General features: G+C 31.8%; 1 protein-coding gene across 1 annotated transcript; it reads right to left on the bottom strand.

Moving 5' to 3' along the window:
- Window positions 1-265: 265 nt before the first annotated feature.
- LOC137814080 (1-acyl-sn-glycerol-3-phosphate acyltransferase 2-like) lies at window positions 266-10,076 on the bottom strand. The gene is made up of 11 exons (XM_068616631.1): window positions 9,720-10,076; window positions 8,943-9,065; window positions 7,075-7,114; window positions 6,840-6,913; window positions 6,512-6,571; window positions 4,650-4,727; window positions 4,289-4,447; window positions 2,725-2,850; window positions 1,208-1,300; window positions 887-973; window positions 266-739 (listed from the first exon to the last, which is right to left on the bottom strand). The coding sequence occupies exons 1-11, from the start codon at window positions 9,798-9,800 to the stop codon at window positions 497-499; spliced, it is 1,164 nt and encodes a 387-aa protein (XP_068472732.1). The 5' UTR covers window positions 9,801-10,076; the 3' UTR covers window positions 266-496.
- Between the last annotated feature and the right edge of the window lie 4,973 nt (window positions 10,077-15,049).

Here is a 15,049-nt window from a genome sequence, read left to right as displayed (position 1 = left end):
TTATTATCCATTCCTTATTCTTAAGGTGAATTTAACATAGAATTATAGTTAACACTAGGGTGTCATCATTATCAGGAACCTTTGTGATCTATAGCTATAGGATAATAATGGTGATATGACATGTCCACCTCTGGCCTTAACTGTTAGCACTTAAGTTATGGCCTTAACTCTACATACCACACGGATTATCCAGTAATGAACCTCCAGAACGGTAATGTTGTTGCCAGTGCATAGATACACAAAAATAAAATAAGAGGTAGTAGACTTTTTCTAGGCCAAAATGTTATCCTGATAAATTTAAAAACAATGGATCGTTAAGCATACATACTGCATATATAGAATAGAAACATAGCATGGTCATATTTTGATATCAAAATAATGAGTATTACGTGAGTCACTCATCACACAATGCTACTTCAAGTTCATCAAAACATGATCGTAGATGAAGTCCCTATCTATGTATGGAAAAGTTCGGTCGGGGTAACAAGAGAATAATCTACTGTTGCTTGTCATTCTGAGCCTCTAGTTGTTCCCCCTTGCTTTTTGACTGAACTGGTGCGATCTTCGTAGGGTTTGAACGCTCTGACTGTGAGAATTGAATCATAATTTGCATCAGTGCAGTAACAACTGCCAAACCAACAGCTGAGAATGCAACACCCTTCCATGAAGATAGTAGTGAAGACCGTTGTAGGAACTTTACAAACCCCGCAACAACCAGACAGGCCCAAGACATCATTACCTGCTCCCAAAATAAATTCATGGTTCTTTAGGAAAACATCTATAGGATTGACCAAAAATAATGGAAAACATCCATTGGCAAACGGGATACAAAAGAAAAGAATATCTGATAAATAAGAATATTAGAAGTCCTGAGAAAGTATCTTACCAGAAGAGACTTTATTGGTCGACCAGTATCCTGCAGCTCTTTGTCACTAAAAGTATCCTCGGCTATATGTTTGTCTAACAGAGCATCCTAGTTTTCCAATGGGTAAAAAGGAAAATAAAATCAGTGATATTTTTTAACAGGGCACAATCATATATAGAGAAAATCAACAGTGCAAGTAGAACATTGTGAACAATTTTTCAAAATTTATCATTAATCATAGTTACACAAAGTGAAAACAATTATACCACACTACCAATATGTGGACCCAGAGTGGAAAAAACAATAATAGAAACAAGTAAAAAAATGTCTTCCAACAAGCACCTTGGCCACAAATATATCTCGACACCATTGAGCAACGGCCTCGTCTGTTTCTGGCAATTCCTTCATCAAATGCCGCTTGATATGAACATGCACCTGTGGAATGAATATTACAGATCCTGTTCATGAAGTCAACCAAATTAAAGCAAAAGGTAAACGATAGAAGCATCCAATCTCTTCAGCATCAACAAAATAGCAAACCTCAAATATTCCAAAACCTAACCTTCAAAATCCCTAAAAATACCGTGGCTTAACATAAAAGATAAAAAAACAAGAATCCTATTCCAAATTTTCCGGTAGAATTAGAGATAGAAAAATAAATATTATAGCATAAGCCACTCTAATTGGAAGCAGTTTGATAGAAAACCAGTAATTTAGAATGATACAGTGGAACTTCTCCTTGTCTCGTTAACATTCAGGAGTTCAAAAGACATAGTTCTCTTCCTTCCAATTTGTGTCTCAACTCAACAAGTCACTTCAATAAATCCCCAATCTACCTTTATTACCAAATACTAGCTAGTGTTATTGATAGAATTGGGACCCAGTCCCCTTCTAACCTCCCTTTCTTATTCTAACTTAACCTATACCCTTTTAAAACAGAGATCTACTAACATCCTCCAACTTTCCCTGAACCCCAGACTCCTTGTCTAGATGTCCTTTTCATGGCCTCCATTTTCCCTAGTTACAGGAATATCCAAGTATTAATAATTTAATACCACTATGCAAGTGTCAAAATCAGCCAAATAAACTTGTACTAAATATTAACTATTGAGCACATTCAAGGCACACACTGAGCAAGGAAATCATTCATTATCATTCATTTCATCTTATCTGAAATTCCAATTTCTAATCCCATAAGTGTTAATTTCAGCAGTTACATTCACATCAGAGATTAGTGTAGCACAGTAAACTTACCGAGAGCATAGGGACTACTGAGTTTAAAGAAAGGGAAAGTCAATAAAACCATTGACGGGGGAATAACAATTGTGTCTGATACGTGGATATTGTAGGACAGGCTTTTCTATTGCACTGGAAAAGTCACGGGATAAAGTCGATTTTTGACAGTTGAGGGTGGCCCAACCCAATATCAAATTTTCAATATGCCCTAATACCATCTTGATTTTGGGTTAGCCCTAACTTAACTCCAAAATATAGCTCATGAGGTTAGGTCATGAGGATTGCTCAAGCTCTCATGAGTCATAACATAAGCTCTACTTTTGGACATATGTCAATGTCGGATCACAACAGATTAGGATTAGGATAACTTTATTTAATCATTATGTTCCAGTTTTGTTATTTGAGGAGTTTATATAAGTTTGGGGAAACTTTTTCACCTATTTTCCTCTCTCCTCTCCGTCTATATATTTTATAATATGTTTCAGCTGAATTAATGAGGAAAAATATCATTATTCTCCCTACCTATTACGATATTCAATGACAGTTACATAATACAGGCAGAAAAAAAATTGATGGGCACTTAAGATGGAGCTATTTATAAATCTTCATTTTGATTGTCTTACCACTGAAGCTTGCCCTTTGAAGAGTCTTAGCATTGTAGGAGCAGGGGAATTCTTGGGGACAGCTACTGTTACATCATAAATGGCAGGAACAAATGAGCGCATATGACTTACTGCAGACACAAAACCCTGAAAGAAACAAAACAATATACTAAACAATAAATATTACAGTGTAAAAATAAAAATTGTTGTTGAGTTAATAAATATGAGAGCTAAGAAACAGTTTACATATGTTCTGGGGTAAAGTAGTAATGTGGGCCTTTTAAAATCAGAATATAATATTGTCACATCTACGGGTGACAATATCTCCTTATATATATAAAGATTCCTATTCTATATGGATCCAAATTCTATAATGCTTTTTGTTAGAAACAATGTAAATAGGGTAGTTATGGTATGATTTTATGTTGTATATTATTATATAATCACAGTAAATAGGGTAATTGTAAACCCTTGTATTTATGAGCGTATGACAATATAAATAATATCAACCGCTCAGTAATTGGCATACAGATTCCTTCATGCTTATTGGGTTCGTTCTTTTTCCCTTTCAACACTTTCTCTTTAATAGATTATAAGACAGCTGAATTGCATGGCTCTTGTTTGTGTGAAGCAAACAGACCCTAGACGTAATTCATTGGTCACTTTTCTTGTTCTGTTTGATTTTCTATACCATTCTAACCTGTTTTCCGCAAAAGCACATAAGAATAATTCAACCTAACAGAAGAATTGGAGGAATAGGAAATGCAAAGAATGAATGGATTACAGATGTATTGAATTATTGAATTAGGAGAAAGATACAGAAGTTTACAAAATGAGTCTGACCAAAAAAATTAACAACTCAGATCAAAGCAACCTTGTTTTATAGCTAACAACTACCTGTTCAACTCTCAACATAAAAACAGAAAAACAGAGTAACTACCTAAAGTCCCGTCCTGTAACAAAATCCAAACAGTTTCTTTCCTGGGTTTTCTCTGATGCACCTCTAAATCAAGTCCATATTCCCAAAGGTGCTGTTCAAAGCACCTAAGGGGCCACCAAAAATATCTAAACTTGACCCAATAAAACCATAATCCTTACCTGTACAGAATCATAAAGGGCCCTTCGTCCAATTTTGTTAAGGCATAATCTACAGGAGATAAAAAGACACAGCAACCAACCATACGAGATGTTCAAAACTCAGACAAACACTAATTAAATTGGAAAAACTAAAAAGAACTCATATTTACTATTCTTATTGGTCAAAATCTATGAAGTTTATTTAAATATCCTGTCTCCGGCTACATCTCTTGGTGAATTTTCATATAGTCTTCAAAACAAATTAACTATAATACCCACATAAACCTAGCAAGTGATTCTCTAATTTGAATGAACCTTTTTACGATCCATACCAGCTAGAGTGACATCAACCTGATAACAAGCAGTGGAAGTGTAATACAATCTCAACAGCAATACTACTAAGATTTGCAAGACTGTAATGGCCGCTAACACAGATTAACACAGTGTAGCTTCCAATCCATGGAAGGAAAAGCAATAGAAGGAAAGGCAGAAAATATATATAATTCACCTTAGTTCTTGGAATTAAAACATTTCTAGGAACAGGCAATCCAGTGGAAGTTGCATATTCCTTAGCAGCCAATAGTTTTGCCTGTGTAAAGCGAGTTCCTTCTACAAAGAGAGCCAACCAAAAGGGAAGAGGATAATCACTCAGTTGTTGGATGCCTGACTGCAGATATGATAACAAAATATTCAAATGAGATTCCCAAATGAAATCAAACAGCTAATGCACCCAGAGAGAAAATTTATAGCCATTGAATGTATTGCTGCATAAGTAAGAAATAAGAACACATCAGTTTTGACAGCACAAGCATGTATCCTTATCTTGTGAGCATAAAAATATAAACTAATTAAATTTTAGCATGTCATACCCTTAATGTGCTTTCATCCTTGGCCCAACTTCTCTCCAGAAAAAGATACTCAGAAAACCACATTGACCAGCCAATGACCTGCATAAGTACAACTTAGCCTCTAAGAGTGGCACGAATGAACTAAGCCCACTAGAGATAATTATGAACATCAAGTTGATACGAACTTATGCAAACCAAAAAATGAGAATGGATGAATAATATGTATTATTGATGACTGAAGTAAAATGCAGTAGAGAAACTTCCACCACCACACAGAGAAAGGTATTTTTTTCCTCCCATCCTCAACAGCCTCTTTCCCTCAAATAACCAAATTCTCTCATATCATCCTTTCCCTCATTTTCTCTCCCCACCTCATCATTCCAAACAAATTTCCTATTCCTGCTCACATACACTTTCCACATTTTTGGGCCTACTCCGCAGGGCCTCCCTATTGTCCGAGGGCCTATCACAAACCCAACAAGTTTCAAATATCATTGGAACCTAGGAACTAGAGAGACAATATCTTCTCTTCAGTCAAGACAAGAACAGGGCAGCAAGGGGCTCTCCATCAAAGGATTGCAGACATGCTAAACAAAAGGGGGTACAAAGCATTGACACTTCAATTTACTTCACATATCCATGTCGGTACATATTCGATACTGATATTCTAAGGTACTTCTATGTATCAATGAAATATCCAAACCTACAAGCACCAATACTTTTATTTGTTTCACGTATCAAAGATACTTACTTCATCGATACGTGTTGGTAAAATGTTCAAGCTTTTAATGCATTTATATCCAATAAAACAATAAGAAGAGTATGTGTAATATAGAAACATATAAACATTGTTTCTTCATAGACCAAAGAGGGAAATTGTTCTCTACAAATTAATTTAAAAAAGTAGTGACATTGATAACATTATTCCTACACTTAAATACTAAAAAGTATTTTACGATTACAATGATTTAAAAAAAATTATTTCAGCACAATGTCTAAAAAATGTGATTTTAATTTGAATTTGCACTTGAAGATATATATATTCATTACATTTTGTGAATTTTTATACATTCTGAAATATGTATCTTGCATGTATCCTATTGTGTTAGAATAACCGTACTGTCATATCATATATGCATTGTATCTAATTCGAGCAAGCTAACCCCTAAACTTGGAAGAAGGATTGTCAACAACCCCTTTTGTAACCGTCAAAAGAATGGCATGTGACTCACATGCACCAGAGATTCAAACAGCACATGCGGCATTGGATGACCATGATTCAGTGGAGATGAGCCGGTAATTAGGAGGCACTCCTCCAGGTGTAATCACCAACCCAATGGGCAGCAGCAACAACAAAAGTGGCAACAATGACTGAGCAGTGGCACCAAAAACAGAGTCCTCGAGATCAAGAGCTCTAATACCAACTAGAATGAACATATTTCTGTGTCGGAACACAAGCTCTAATCCCTTTTTATAGGCTCTTGCATAGAAAGAGAAATAGAGGAAGTAGGAAGAAAAAAATCCATCCTAATAATATCAAATATACAAGATTTTATTCTATTTACAAGAATAATACAAGCCAAAATTATTCCCAAGAGGGAGCTTAAAAAACTGAGTTATTGTGCTTCCAAGAAGGTAAATTGCTCCTAGTTTTTACAAGGTTTAAGATAATCTAATTGAGAAATCCAAAGATGAAAGTATACTAGAAAGCTTATAATTGATGTTACGAAAATATGAGAGAAAGTAGAACATATAAAAGAGAATTGGATGTTACTGTTTCTGCAAATTAAGATCCTCTAAATGCAGAGTGCACTTTAGGTGATGTCTACAGTACATAATGACTAAATAAATTCATTTTGAAAGTAAAAGTCACAAGCACATACCGGCAGAAACTTTGAAGATTTCTTCATCACAGCTAGGGTGCTGCCAAGACAACCTGAACGCTGTTGAATGATATTGAATAACCAATCAGCAGTTGAAGCAAAAACCAAACAAATATGTCACAAAAATCATAAGATAACAAATCAAAGATTAGCAATATTTTATTATATGTATCCACAAGTAACCCTAAAATGTGTTCGTTTGTCCTGGTATCAGACAATCCAAAATAATTAATAATATAAATTACTTGTATTAATACACAAGTATGAATTAATTTTAATTTGCTTTCATTGAAGATGTGGAAAATATCAAACCATAGACGACAATCACCTGAGCTGAAACCCATCCAACAAGCCAATCAATATCACTTCTGTGATTGCTCATCACAAGGGCATGCTCTTTACCTGATTATACAAAACAGAATCACATTGTTACACGTAAGCAAATGTTAACCCCAGAATCTCCCCCTTTTTCCTTTCCAGAAGATAAGAATACATGCACAACACATTAAGAAAGAATGAGAGCAAGAGTGTCATGCTAAATACATGACTAAAAAAGGACTTACCCATTAGACGAAAGGTTTCATGATCTGTGAATATTTGGATCTAGAGACAGAAAGTTCCAAATGTGAGAATAAGTTATATGAAATGCAACTGAATAAACTATTAAATTACTGAGCATAAATTATTATTTTCAAATAACCAATTTTATTTATTTGATAACATCAGACCTTCTGAAAGTATTAAAACAAGACAACGATCTTGATCTTGAGAGAGAATATATTTCTCGAATTCCATATGGTATGGTAGCAATAAACCAACCACCTAACTCATTACCATTCTTTTGAAATGAACTGATTTCAAAAGGAGCTCTTTGAAGAATAATCCAATGGAGTTAATCTTTCCATCTGATCTTGCAATACAATAATAGAGAAAAGCAATATCCCCTTGCACGAAAAATTATTTAAAATCAAGAAATTTGTAAGCAGGCTTCAATTCACAAGAAAAAGTTCTGGCTAGGAATAACAAACAGACACTTTTGTTTTGAATAAGAAAAGCTTGATTAAAAATAGAGAAGAATGAAAATTACAAGTTAAATTAAATTATATCTTGTAAGTAGGAATATTCAGTCACTCTCTAAATCTTTACCTCTTTGATAGTTTTTTTACCCAACTGGGCAGGCAGAAAAGGGAGAAATTTTAATCAAGATAAAAGGGGAGGGAGGTATTAATAAAAGATAACAAATGCTTCTAATATTCACCAATCATATGGATTGTAGAGCTATGTAGCATCACACCATTGGATCTTCCTCAACTTTTAGATCCAAAAAACCTAATATCCTACCCTTTTAGTACATGCAACTACTAATGAAATAAACATCCCATTCCAATTATTTCAAGTCCAAGAAAAACCTAAGAAACTATAAAAAAAAACAATTATCTCCAAAATTTCTAGCTCTGCCCATTGCAGCTCAAAGAATTAATGGAAAGTGGCAGTTTCCTTTGCTCAATTACTTTGTTTATATAAAATAAATACCTGCTAGACTAGTTTGATTGAGTTGGAAGTCCATTCAAGTCAGACATTTTTTTGTTTAAGCTAAAAACAAGTGACTATGAGATAAGCTTTACTTAGAAAAATTTTCTTCAGAAGATAGTATTTGTAGGTTTATGAAAACAAACTAAAATGGCTATTTTTTATGTCTTCATTATTTTGTTCATGAATATAAAGCCCTTTGACTGAATAGTATTCGCTTTTAGTACTGCTAAGTAAAAAACATGCACTTTTATTTTTTACTGGAACATTTGGGACTAAATATGCAACACTGTAGAGCCCGTAACATATTGTTCCTTGTAAGTCACATGCACAAGGTAGCCAGATTGCCCAAGTTTAATTTTACAACAACCATCCAAGGAGAGGGAAGAGATGATTACCCTAAACAGCTATTTAATCCTTACAGGTTTCTAGAAAAGAAATGTACTATGAGAATAATATAGAGGCTCACTTCCGTATCTTCTAGAATACCACATAGAGCAAGCAAAACAAATTACACAGTGGTGGATGACTAACTAAATTTGCAGACAAAAATAGTCCCAAAAGTGGTTAAAGTGAAAGGAAGAGATAGGTGTGGGCTTTAGTATCCACCAATAAAAACTAATATATTAACAACTAATATTTGGCGATTTAAAAAATAGTGCCCAAAAAACACCTGTTTGGATAAATCTTCTCCCATAAGTTAAAAATTAGCCAGAGAAGTTAAAATCAGTTTTTAAAAAAGTTAAATGAGAGAATATCCATTAATCTTATATACAAGGTAGTTTTAACTTGTGGGGAGAAGCTTAAATTATTTTATCTTCTTTTGTTCTCGGTGTTTATTGAGAAATTTATCCCAACAGGACCAAAGAAAAATATAGAAAACTTAGATCTAGACAAACACCTTAACTCCTGCCCACCAATCAATAAGCCATACAAGCTCCAGCCACAACAGTTCTGCTACAACCCGGTTGATCCGTCTGTACAAATTCTTCGACACCGGCCTTAAAACAACGTAGCATATCGCCTGAGACAAATTAATCAAAAGATCAAACAAATTAATCGGAGCAACTCCACATCTTTCATAGTATTTTTTTCATTTCCTTTACAATTTCCTTTGTGGCATGAAACAAAAAAAAATGAAAAAACTAATTTTGCACTGTTGGTTTGCAATGAAGATGAACAAATTAACAAGAGGAGTGTCAGCATCACTCTCTAAGACACACTTATCGGATTAAACTTTATCGAAAATTATAAAATCAAGATAAACTTGTTAAAAGGAGAATGAGAAGTGGAATGTAAGGACTTAAGAAGAGGAGAATTAAACCCAAAAGACCAGTCCATTAGATGGAACAGCCCCGAAACTCCCAACTATCAAGTAGCTGATTTTCTCAATGTGGGCCTCCAAACATGGAACCCGCTACAGTTTATAATTTCAACCAATAATAAGGAGCGTGTTCAAAAGAGTGCGTGAGACCGGTGTATGCTACCATTTCTCAGTCACGAAATGTTGGAAATAGTTCTTCCACTCCATCAGTAGAAAAGTGGTGAATGAGTTAAGAAAGAGTTGGGAGATATTGGTGGAACCTCCGGTTTGCATGATGATGTGGAGAAATGAAAAATTTTGGATACATCTGAGAGAGAAGAAGAGATACAGCAGTGAAAGGGGGAAAAGAGAAACCTGAATGAGATTGACAAGGAGGCCGGAGGCGAAGAAGAGGAGACCCAATGGCAGGACAACAGCTGCTGCAGCAATAGCCATGCACAGCAGAAGGCAACAGAGAGAGAAAAAGGGAATCAATGAGAAATGATTTTTGAATGTGTTGGATTTGGTGATTCAGATTTGATTTGGGAAGTGAGAGCAGAGAAAGCGTGGTGAAAGGAATAGAATGGAATTTTGGGTTAAGAGAGAAAAAGCATGGAGCTTGGTGGTTCCCTTTTTCCCTCTTTGGATTTTCGAGAAGACTGAGCTAAGTTTCACTTCCCACTTCCCACTTGCCACTTGCACCCATTTAATTAACTGCTTCACCTGTGCACTGCATCATCATCATCACCATTGATTTTACTCTTTTTTTTTTCTTTTTCCTTCTTTTTTTTACAATAAAAATTGTATTTATTTTAATTAATTGCTCTCTTTTTTTACTTATATTTAAAATATTTAAATTAAAAATATCTCTACAAAATGTTAGCTCATCTAACGGATAAAATTTGACTGTTGGCTCGTCCACTACTTTTCCGTAGTATTTCAGCTACATTACTATATTAGATCAACTACTGTACCAGTTTTCACCAATTTTAATAATTTAAATACAGATAATGTACTTCGTTCGGATTATTATGATTTTAAAAAATTATATATAAGACGAAATTTATTTTTTACTTTTAATTCAAATTTCAGTATATTTTTTACATTTATAGTAAAAAAATTATTGAAATTAATTTTTACAAAGAAAGAATTAATTTTAAATATTTTTTTACAAAGAAAGTATAATATACATATTAATTTTAAATATTTTAACATCCATATTTAGAATATGTTTATTACATGAAAAAATCTGGTAAAAAATATTTTAATAATTTTTTTCTACAAATATTTAGGAGTCTAAAATTTATATTAAGAAAAAAAATTAATTTAATGTGAAAAAAAGGAAAATATTTTTTAAAAATTATTCTCATAATTATATTTTAATTTTAATTGTTATTTAAAGCTTTGCCTTAATTATGCTATATAAGTAAGTAATATGGGTTGGGTGTGGTAATTTTGTGTTTTGGATTTCTGTAACTCCATTTTTGTCTTGTTTATCACTTTCACTTTCCATTTCGGTTGCATCGGATAAATGATGCCCTTGATAAGAGCTTTCACTTTTAGCAATGGCATCTACCAAATTATCATCCAGAGAAAAATTTGGTAACTTTATGAAATGAAAACGATGTTGGGAGAAAGTTTTGGAGCTGTATAAAATAGATTATAAGTTTTTTTTGTTAATGATAATTTTTTCCACCCACGCCTATTTTAATTTTAATGGTCTAATCTTTTATTTTTAATCAAAGAGAAAACGTAATTTCTTTAAATAGGATGACAATCTCGTCAATGAATGTACATATTTGCATGTAGTTTATTTCAGTAAAAGTAAATGAAGCTTTTAGATGAAATTATATTTAAATCAGAAAATTTTGAAAAAGAGAAGTAAAATTTTAAAATGAAATGATTGAGATAAAAGATAGAAGATAGAATGGAAAAGTTAAAAAAGAGATAAGATATGTTTGTGAGTTGGATGAGGGTGAGAGTGAGAGTTCACATAGAAGGAAAAAGAAAGTTGAAAGTTAGGTTTTTGAAAATAGTGAAAGCATTTAGATAATATGATTAGTGTGAATGAAATGTTACAAAAATTAATTATGTAATTTATTAATTTATCGAAATACACAATTTTTTGAAATTTTTAAAATATTTGAATTAAAATAAAGAAAAATATTTATAAATAAAAGTTTATATATTTATTTATAAATAAATATTTATAAATTAATAAAAATAAGGGTTTCTAATCGATAATGCTTGAGAACATAATCGATTAAGGTCCACATCCTAATCGATTAAGTAGTCGATGTTAAGTGATTACACTAAGTCTAAATTGATTACAAATATCCAATAATGGTTACAATGTTCAACCCATGCATTTGTATTTTTAAAAAATTTCCAAGTCACAATAGACTATGGTCACTACTCTAACCAATACAACTACTCATCCAAACAAAATGTAAAACACGTTAAATGTGCCTATTGAGTGAAGCAAAGTTAAACTAAGTGAGAATGTACACATTGTTGATAGCAATGATGATGCAGTTACTCATTTCTTATCGATCAGCCTCTAGCATCTTCAATAGAACCTACCATAGCACCTTCAATACACCATAATCGATTATGGCCTTAACCATAACCAGTTATGTCTCCGAGCCTAATCGGTTATGGAGCTTACGGGAACATGCAAATGTTGGTTCTTTCACATAGAAACAGTCACAATGGGTGCATGCATATTGTGGAACTAACTTAGAAATAACAAAGCAATATACTCAACATGAGAGAGACATTCGTTATATAATTCATAAGGATCATATTGGTTAAAGAAAAATGAGTCTCAATGAATATTTGAAGTGCATGCAAGTGTATCAAAACTTGCTTACTTGGAAGACAATGTTGTTGGAAACCTACAAGGAGTGTTTGAAACTACATTGCAAGAGTCAAACTTGCAAAAGAAACTATTCAAGCAAAATGTAAGTCAAAGTGTTGCGCGGTTGATAAATGTGTATTCTTTGTGTGTGATGAAATGACTTGGAGTCTTGTTTTTCAGGAGCCTTTCATGCACCTTATTTTCATAACCAAGTTGCGTCACCTACACAATATCTTTCGAATATTTTCAGTGTGTGAGAATGGATAAACAGAGGCAGTGGACGTGGTTGAAGCTGGAGAAAAAAGTTTCCATGCACGTGAAGCTTCAGGGGCACATTTGTAATTGGCTCATTCATATCAATGTTTCCATGCATTTCTTTACAGTTTAGGAGGGGACATCTTTCACCTCCTCTCTCCTTTCTTTCCTCCCAAATCAGTGTCAAACCACCCAACCATGCATGAACAATACTTAGACTTTCTTAACCCTCAAATCCACTCTAAGAGTAAATTGGTCAATCCAAACAAAGTGTTAAAGCATGGTTCATGAATTGGAAATGATAATGGAAAACTTAGAGATAAGGTTATTGTTTGAGAGAAATAAAGGAATATGATTAACATGTGTTGGTGTGGCTATGTCTTGGACTTTCATTTTAATTTTATAGTATAGATGGTTATTTACTATTCTTAGTGTCATGTTATGTAATAAGTATCATTTTGATTTTGTTTGTGTTGTGCATTATGTAACAGGCATACTCAATGTCATTTTGTGTAGTAGGGATCATGTAGTGTTGGTTAATGTGTAATACCAAGGTTGACATGATATATAAACACGTATTGGTTTATGTAGTGAATTATGAATAGTTTATGTTCTAGTTTAACTTGTGAGTTTATATGATATAATTCTCATCCAAACTTATTGTGTGATTTTTTTTTTTTAATATGGTGGAATATGTTCAAAATAATAAAATTTGTGTAAATAGAAGTAGTAAATAGCTTTGAAAAGTATGCAAAAAGTGTTGTACTTTCATCAAAATAATCTCAAATCACTTGTGTACATTTAGTTTCATCTTATGTGTTTACTGACATTGCTCCACCTTAATTTTGTAGCATATGATTGTTAGATCAAGTGTTTACCAATGAAATAAAAATTATAAATAATAGTCAAAAAAAAAATTCTACTTAAGAGAGTAGCATCTTAAACATCACGATTCAATTTTAAATTGGTTCACGTGACCTCTACCACGAAACAATTGATGCATTATACAACCATGTATATTGCTAAAATGCATTTCTTTCTACCATTTCCTTAAATTTTCTCTTAGCTTATTGTGCTACTCCAAATGTAATCCTAGTAGAATAATTGCTCATTCTGGTTATTAATTTTAAATTGATTTCATCTTTTAGATCTTAACTTATGTCACTCGTTTTGATTTGACATTTCTATTGTTGGAGACTCATCCAAAATTATATTTGGGTTGCATAGTTTTTATTTCAGGTTTCATAATGTCCAACATTTTTAACAAATACGAGAAAATCATTTCATTATTAGACTTAGCTATAATTATTCTACAATTATTTTTAATCAATTTAACTTTTATTTTATTCAATACAAAATGTTTAAGAATAATTTCTTTAAACTCCTTCATTGAACCAAATTACATGTTCGACTTAGTGTAAAATTATCAATGTCATTAACAATATATCTCTTATTTCATTATCAACATTCCAACACATCTTAAAATCACACATAATGAATATTTTAAGTGATCCAACTATTCTATACTTGAAATAAATAGTTTATTTTGGTATCAAATAAATATTTTGTTTTTATATAATTTTTTAAACTCATTTCTTAAGTAAAACTTTCGAACTATATTTGAAAATGAATTATTTATCTATATAAAAAGTTTTCTTGTACTTTCACTTGTTTTTTTTACTCTAAAACCATGAAAAAAAGTTTTTTTTTAAATTGTCACATGATGAAAACGTAGTTAGAGCCACTTGATATTTAGCATAACCTTTAATAAGCTATGTAAAAAAAAAATACTCCACAAAGATATAACAAAAGCAACTAAAATAATAAAGTTAGAAATTTTAGGAGATAAATATTAAAAGTCAAAATTATATATATGTTATAAGTCTAAATATTTTCATTCGAATTAAAAAATAAACAATCAAAGATAATATCCAAATATTTATTTTAGAGATTAATTTTATTAAAATGTATTTATTTTTTATACATGTATTATAAAGCATTTCAAAATAATAATATTTATTGTGAAAAATTTTGGATAGATGTTTTAATATTTTATTGAGAATAGTAAACGTCAACACATATAAAAAATGAACGCTAAAACATTAATCAATTGGAATGCATAGTTAATATATTTAAAAAAATCTATTCCAAGAAATTTAAAATAATTGATATTACTTTAACAATAAAATCAAATCATTTCTATATATCTTATAGTTATGATCAATTTTACTATTCACTGAAATTTTGAATTTTTTAAAACCTATTGGCAGACAATTTTATTTACAGAAAAAATAACCATAGAATAATAAATAATAAAATTTCACATTCGAGATTTCGGTATAAGAAAATGCTGCCAAGATAACCAATTACATCATAATATAAAAATTTGAATAAGGTTATCTCTTATAAAAAGTCCTTTCAATTTAAATTAAAACAAGCGAGTTTTAGTATGTGATTTATATTATATTAAAGAATAAACTTTAAATCTAACTCAATTTTTATAAAATCGGTTTATAAGATGAGGTTTGCACTAATTTATATATTTTGAAATATCTTTATCTCTAGTTGAGGTGAGATCTCCAACACACAC

Source organism: Phaseolus vulgaris, chromosome 1 (genome assembly GCF_000499845.2).
Source record: "Phaseolus vulgaris cultivar G19833 chromosome 1, P. vulgaris v2.0, whole genome shotgun sequence".
Classification (NCBI taxonomy): Eukaryota; Viridiplantae; Streptophyta; class Magnoliopsida; order Fabales; family Fabaceae; genus Phaseolus; species Phaseolus vulgaris.
Note: the sequence above shows the minus strand (reverse complement) of the source record. Positions and strands in the feature narration are given on the sequence as shown.

What these genes read in the sequence shown, in the direction of transcription:
- LOC137814080 (XM_068616631.1), bottom strand. Translation starts at nt 9,800, where the DNA reads ATGGCTATTGCTGCAGCAGCTGTTGTCCTGCCATTGGGTCTCCTCTTC. An exon ending in AGGATGAAAGCACATTAAGG is followed by an intron (nt 4,448 to 4,649) that starts GTATGACATGCT and finishes TCATATCTGCAG; the next exon opens with TCAGGCATCCAACAACTGAG. An exon ending in TCAAAGGGCAAGCTTCAGTG is followed by an intron (nt 1,301 to 2,724) that starts GTAAGACAATCA and finishes TTCATTCCACAG; the next exon opens with GTGCATGTTCATATCAAGCG.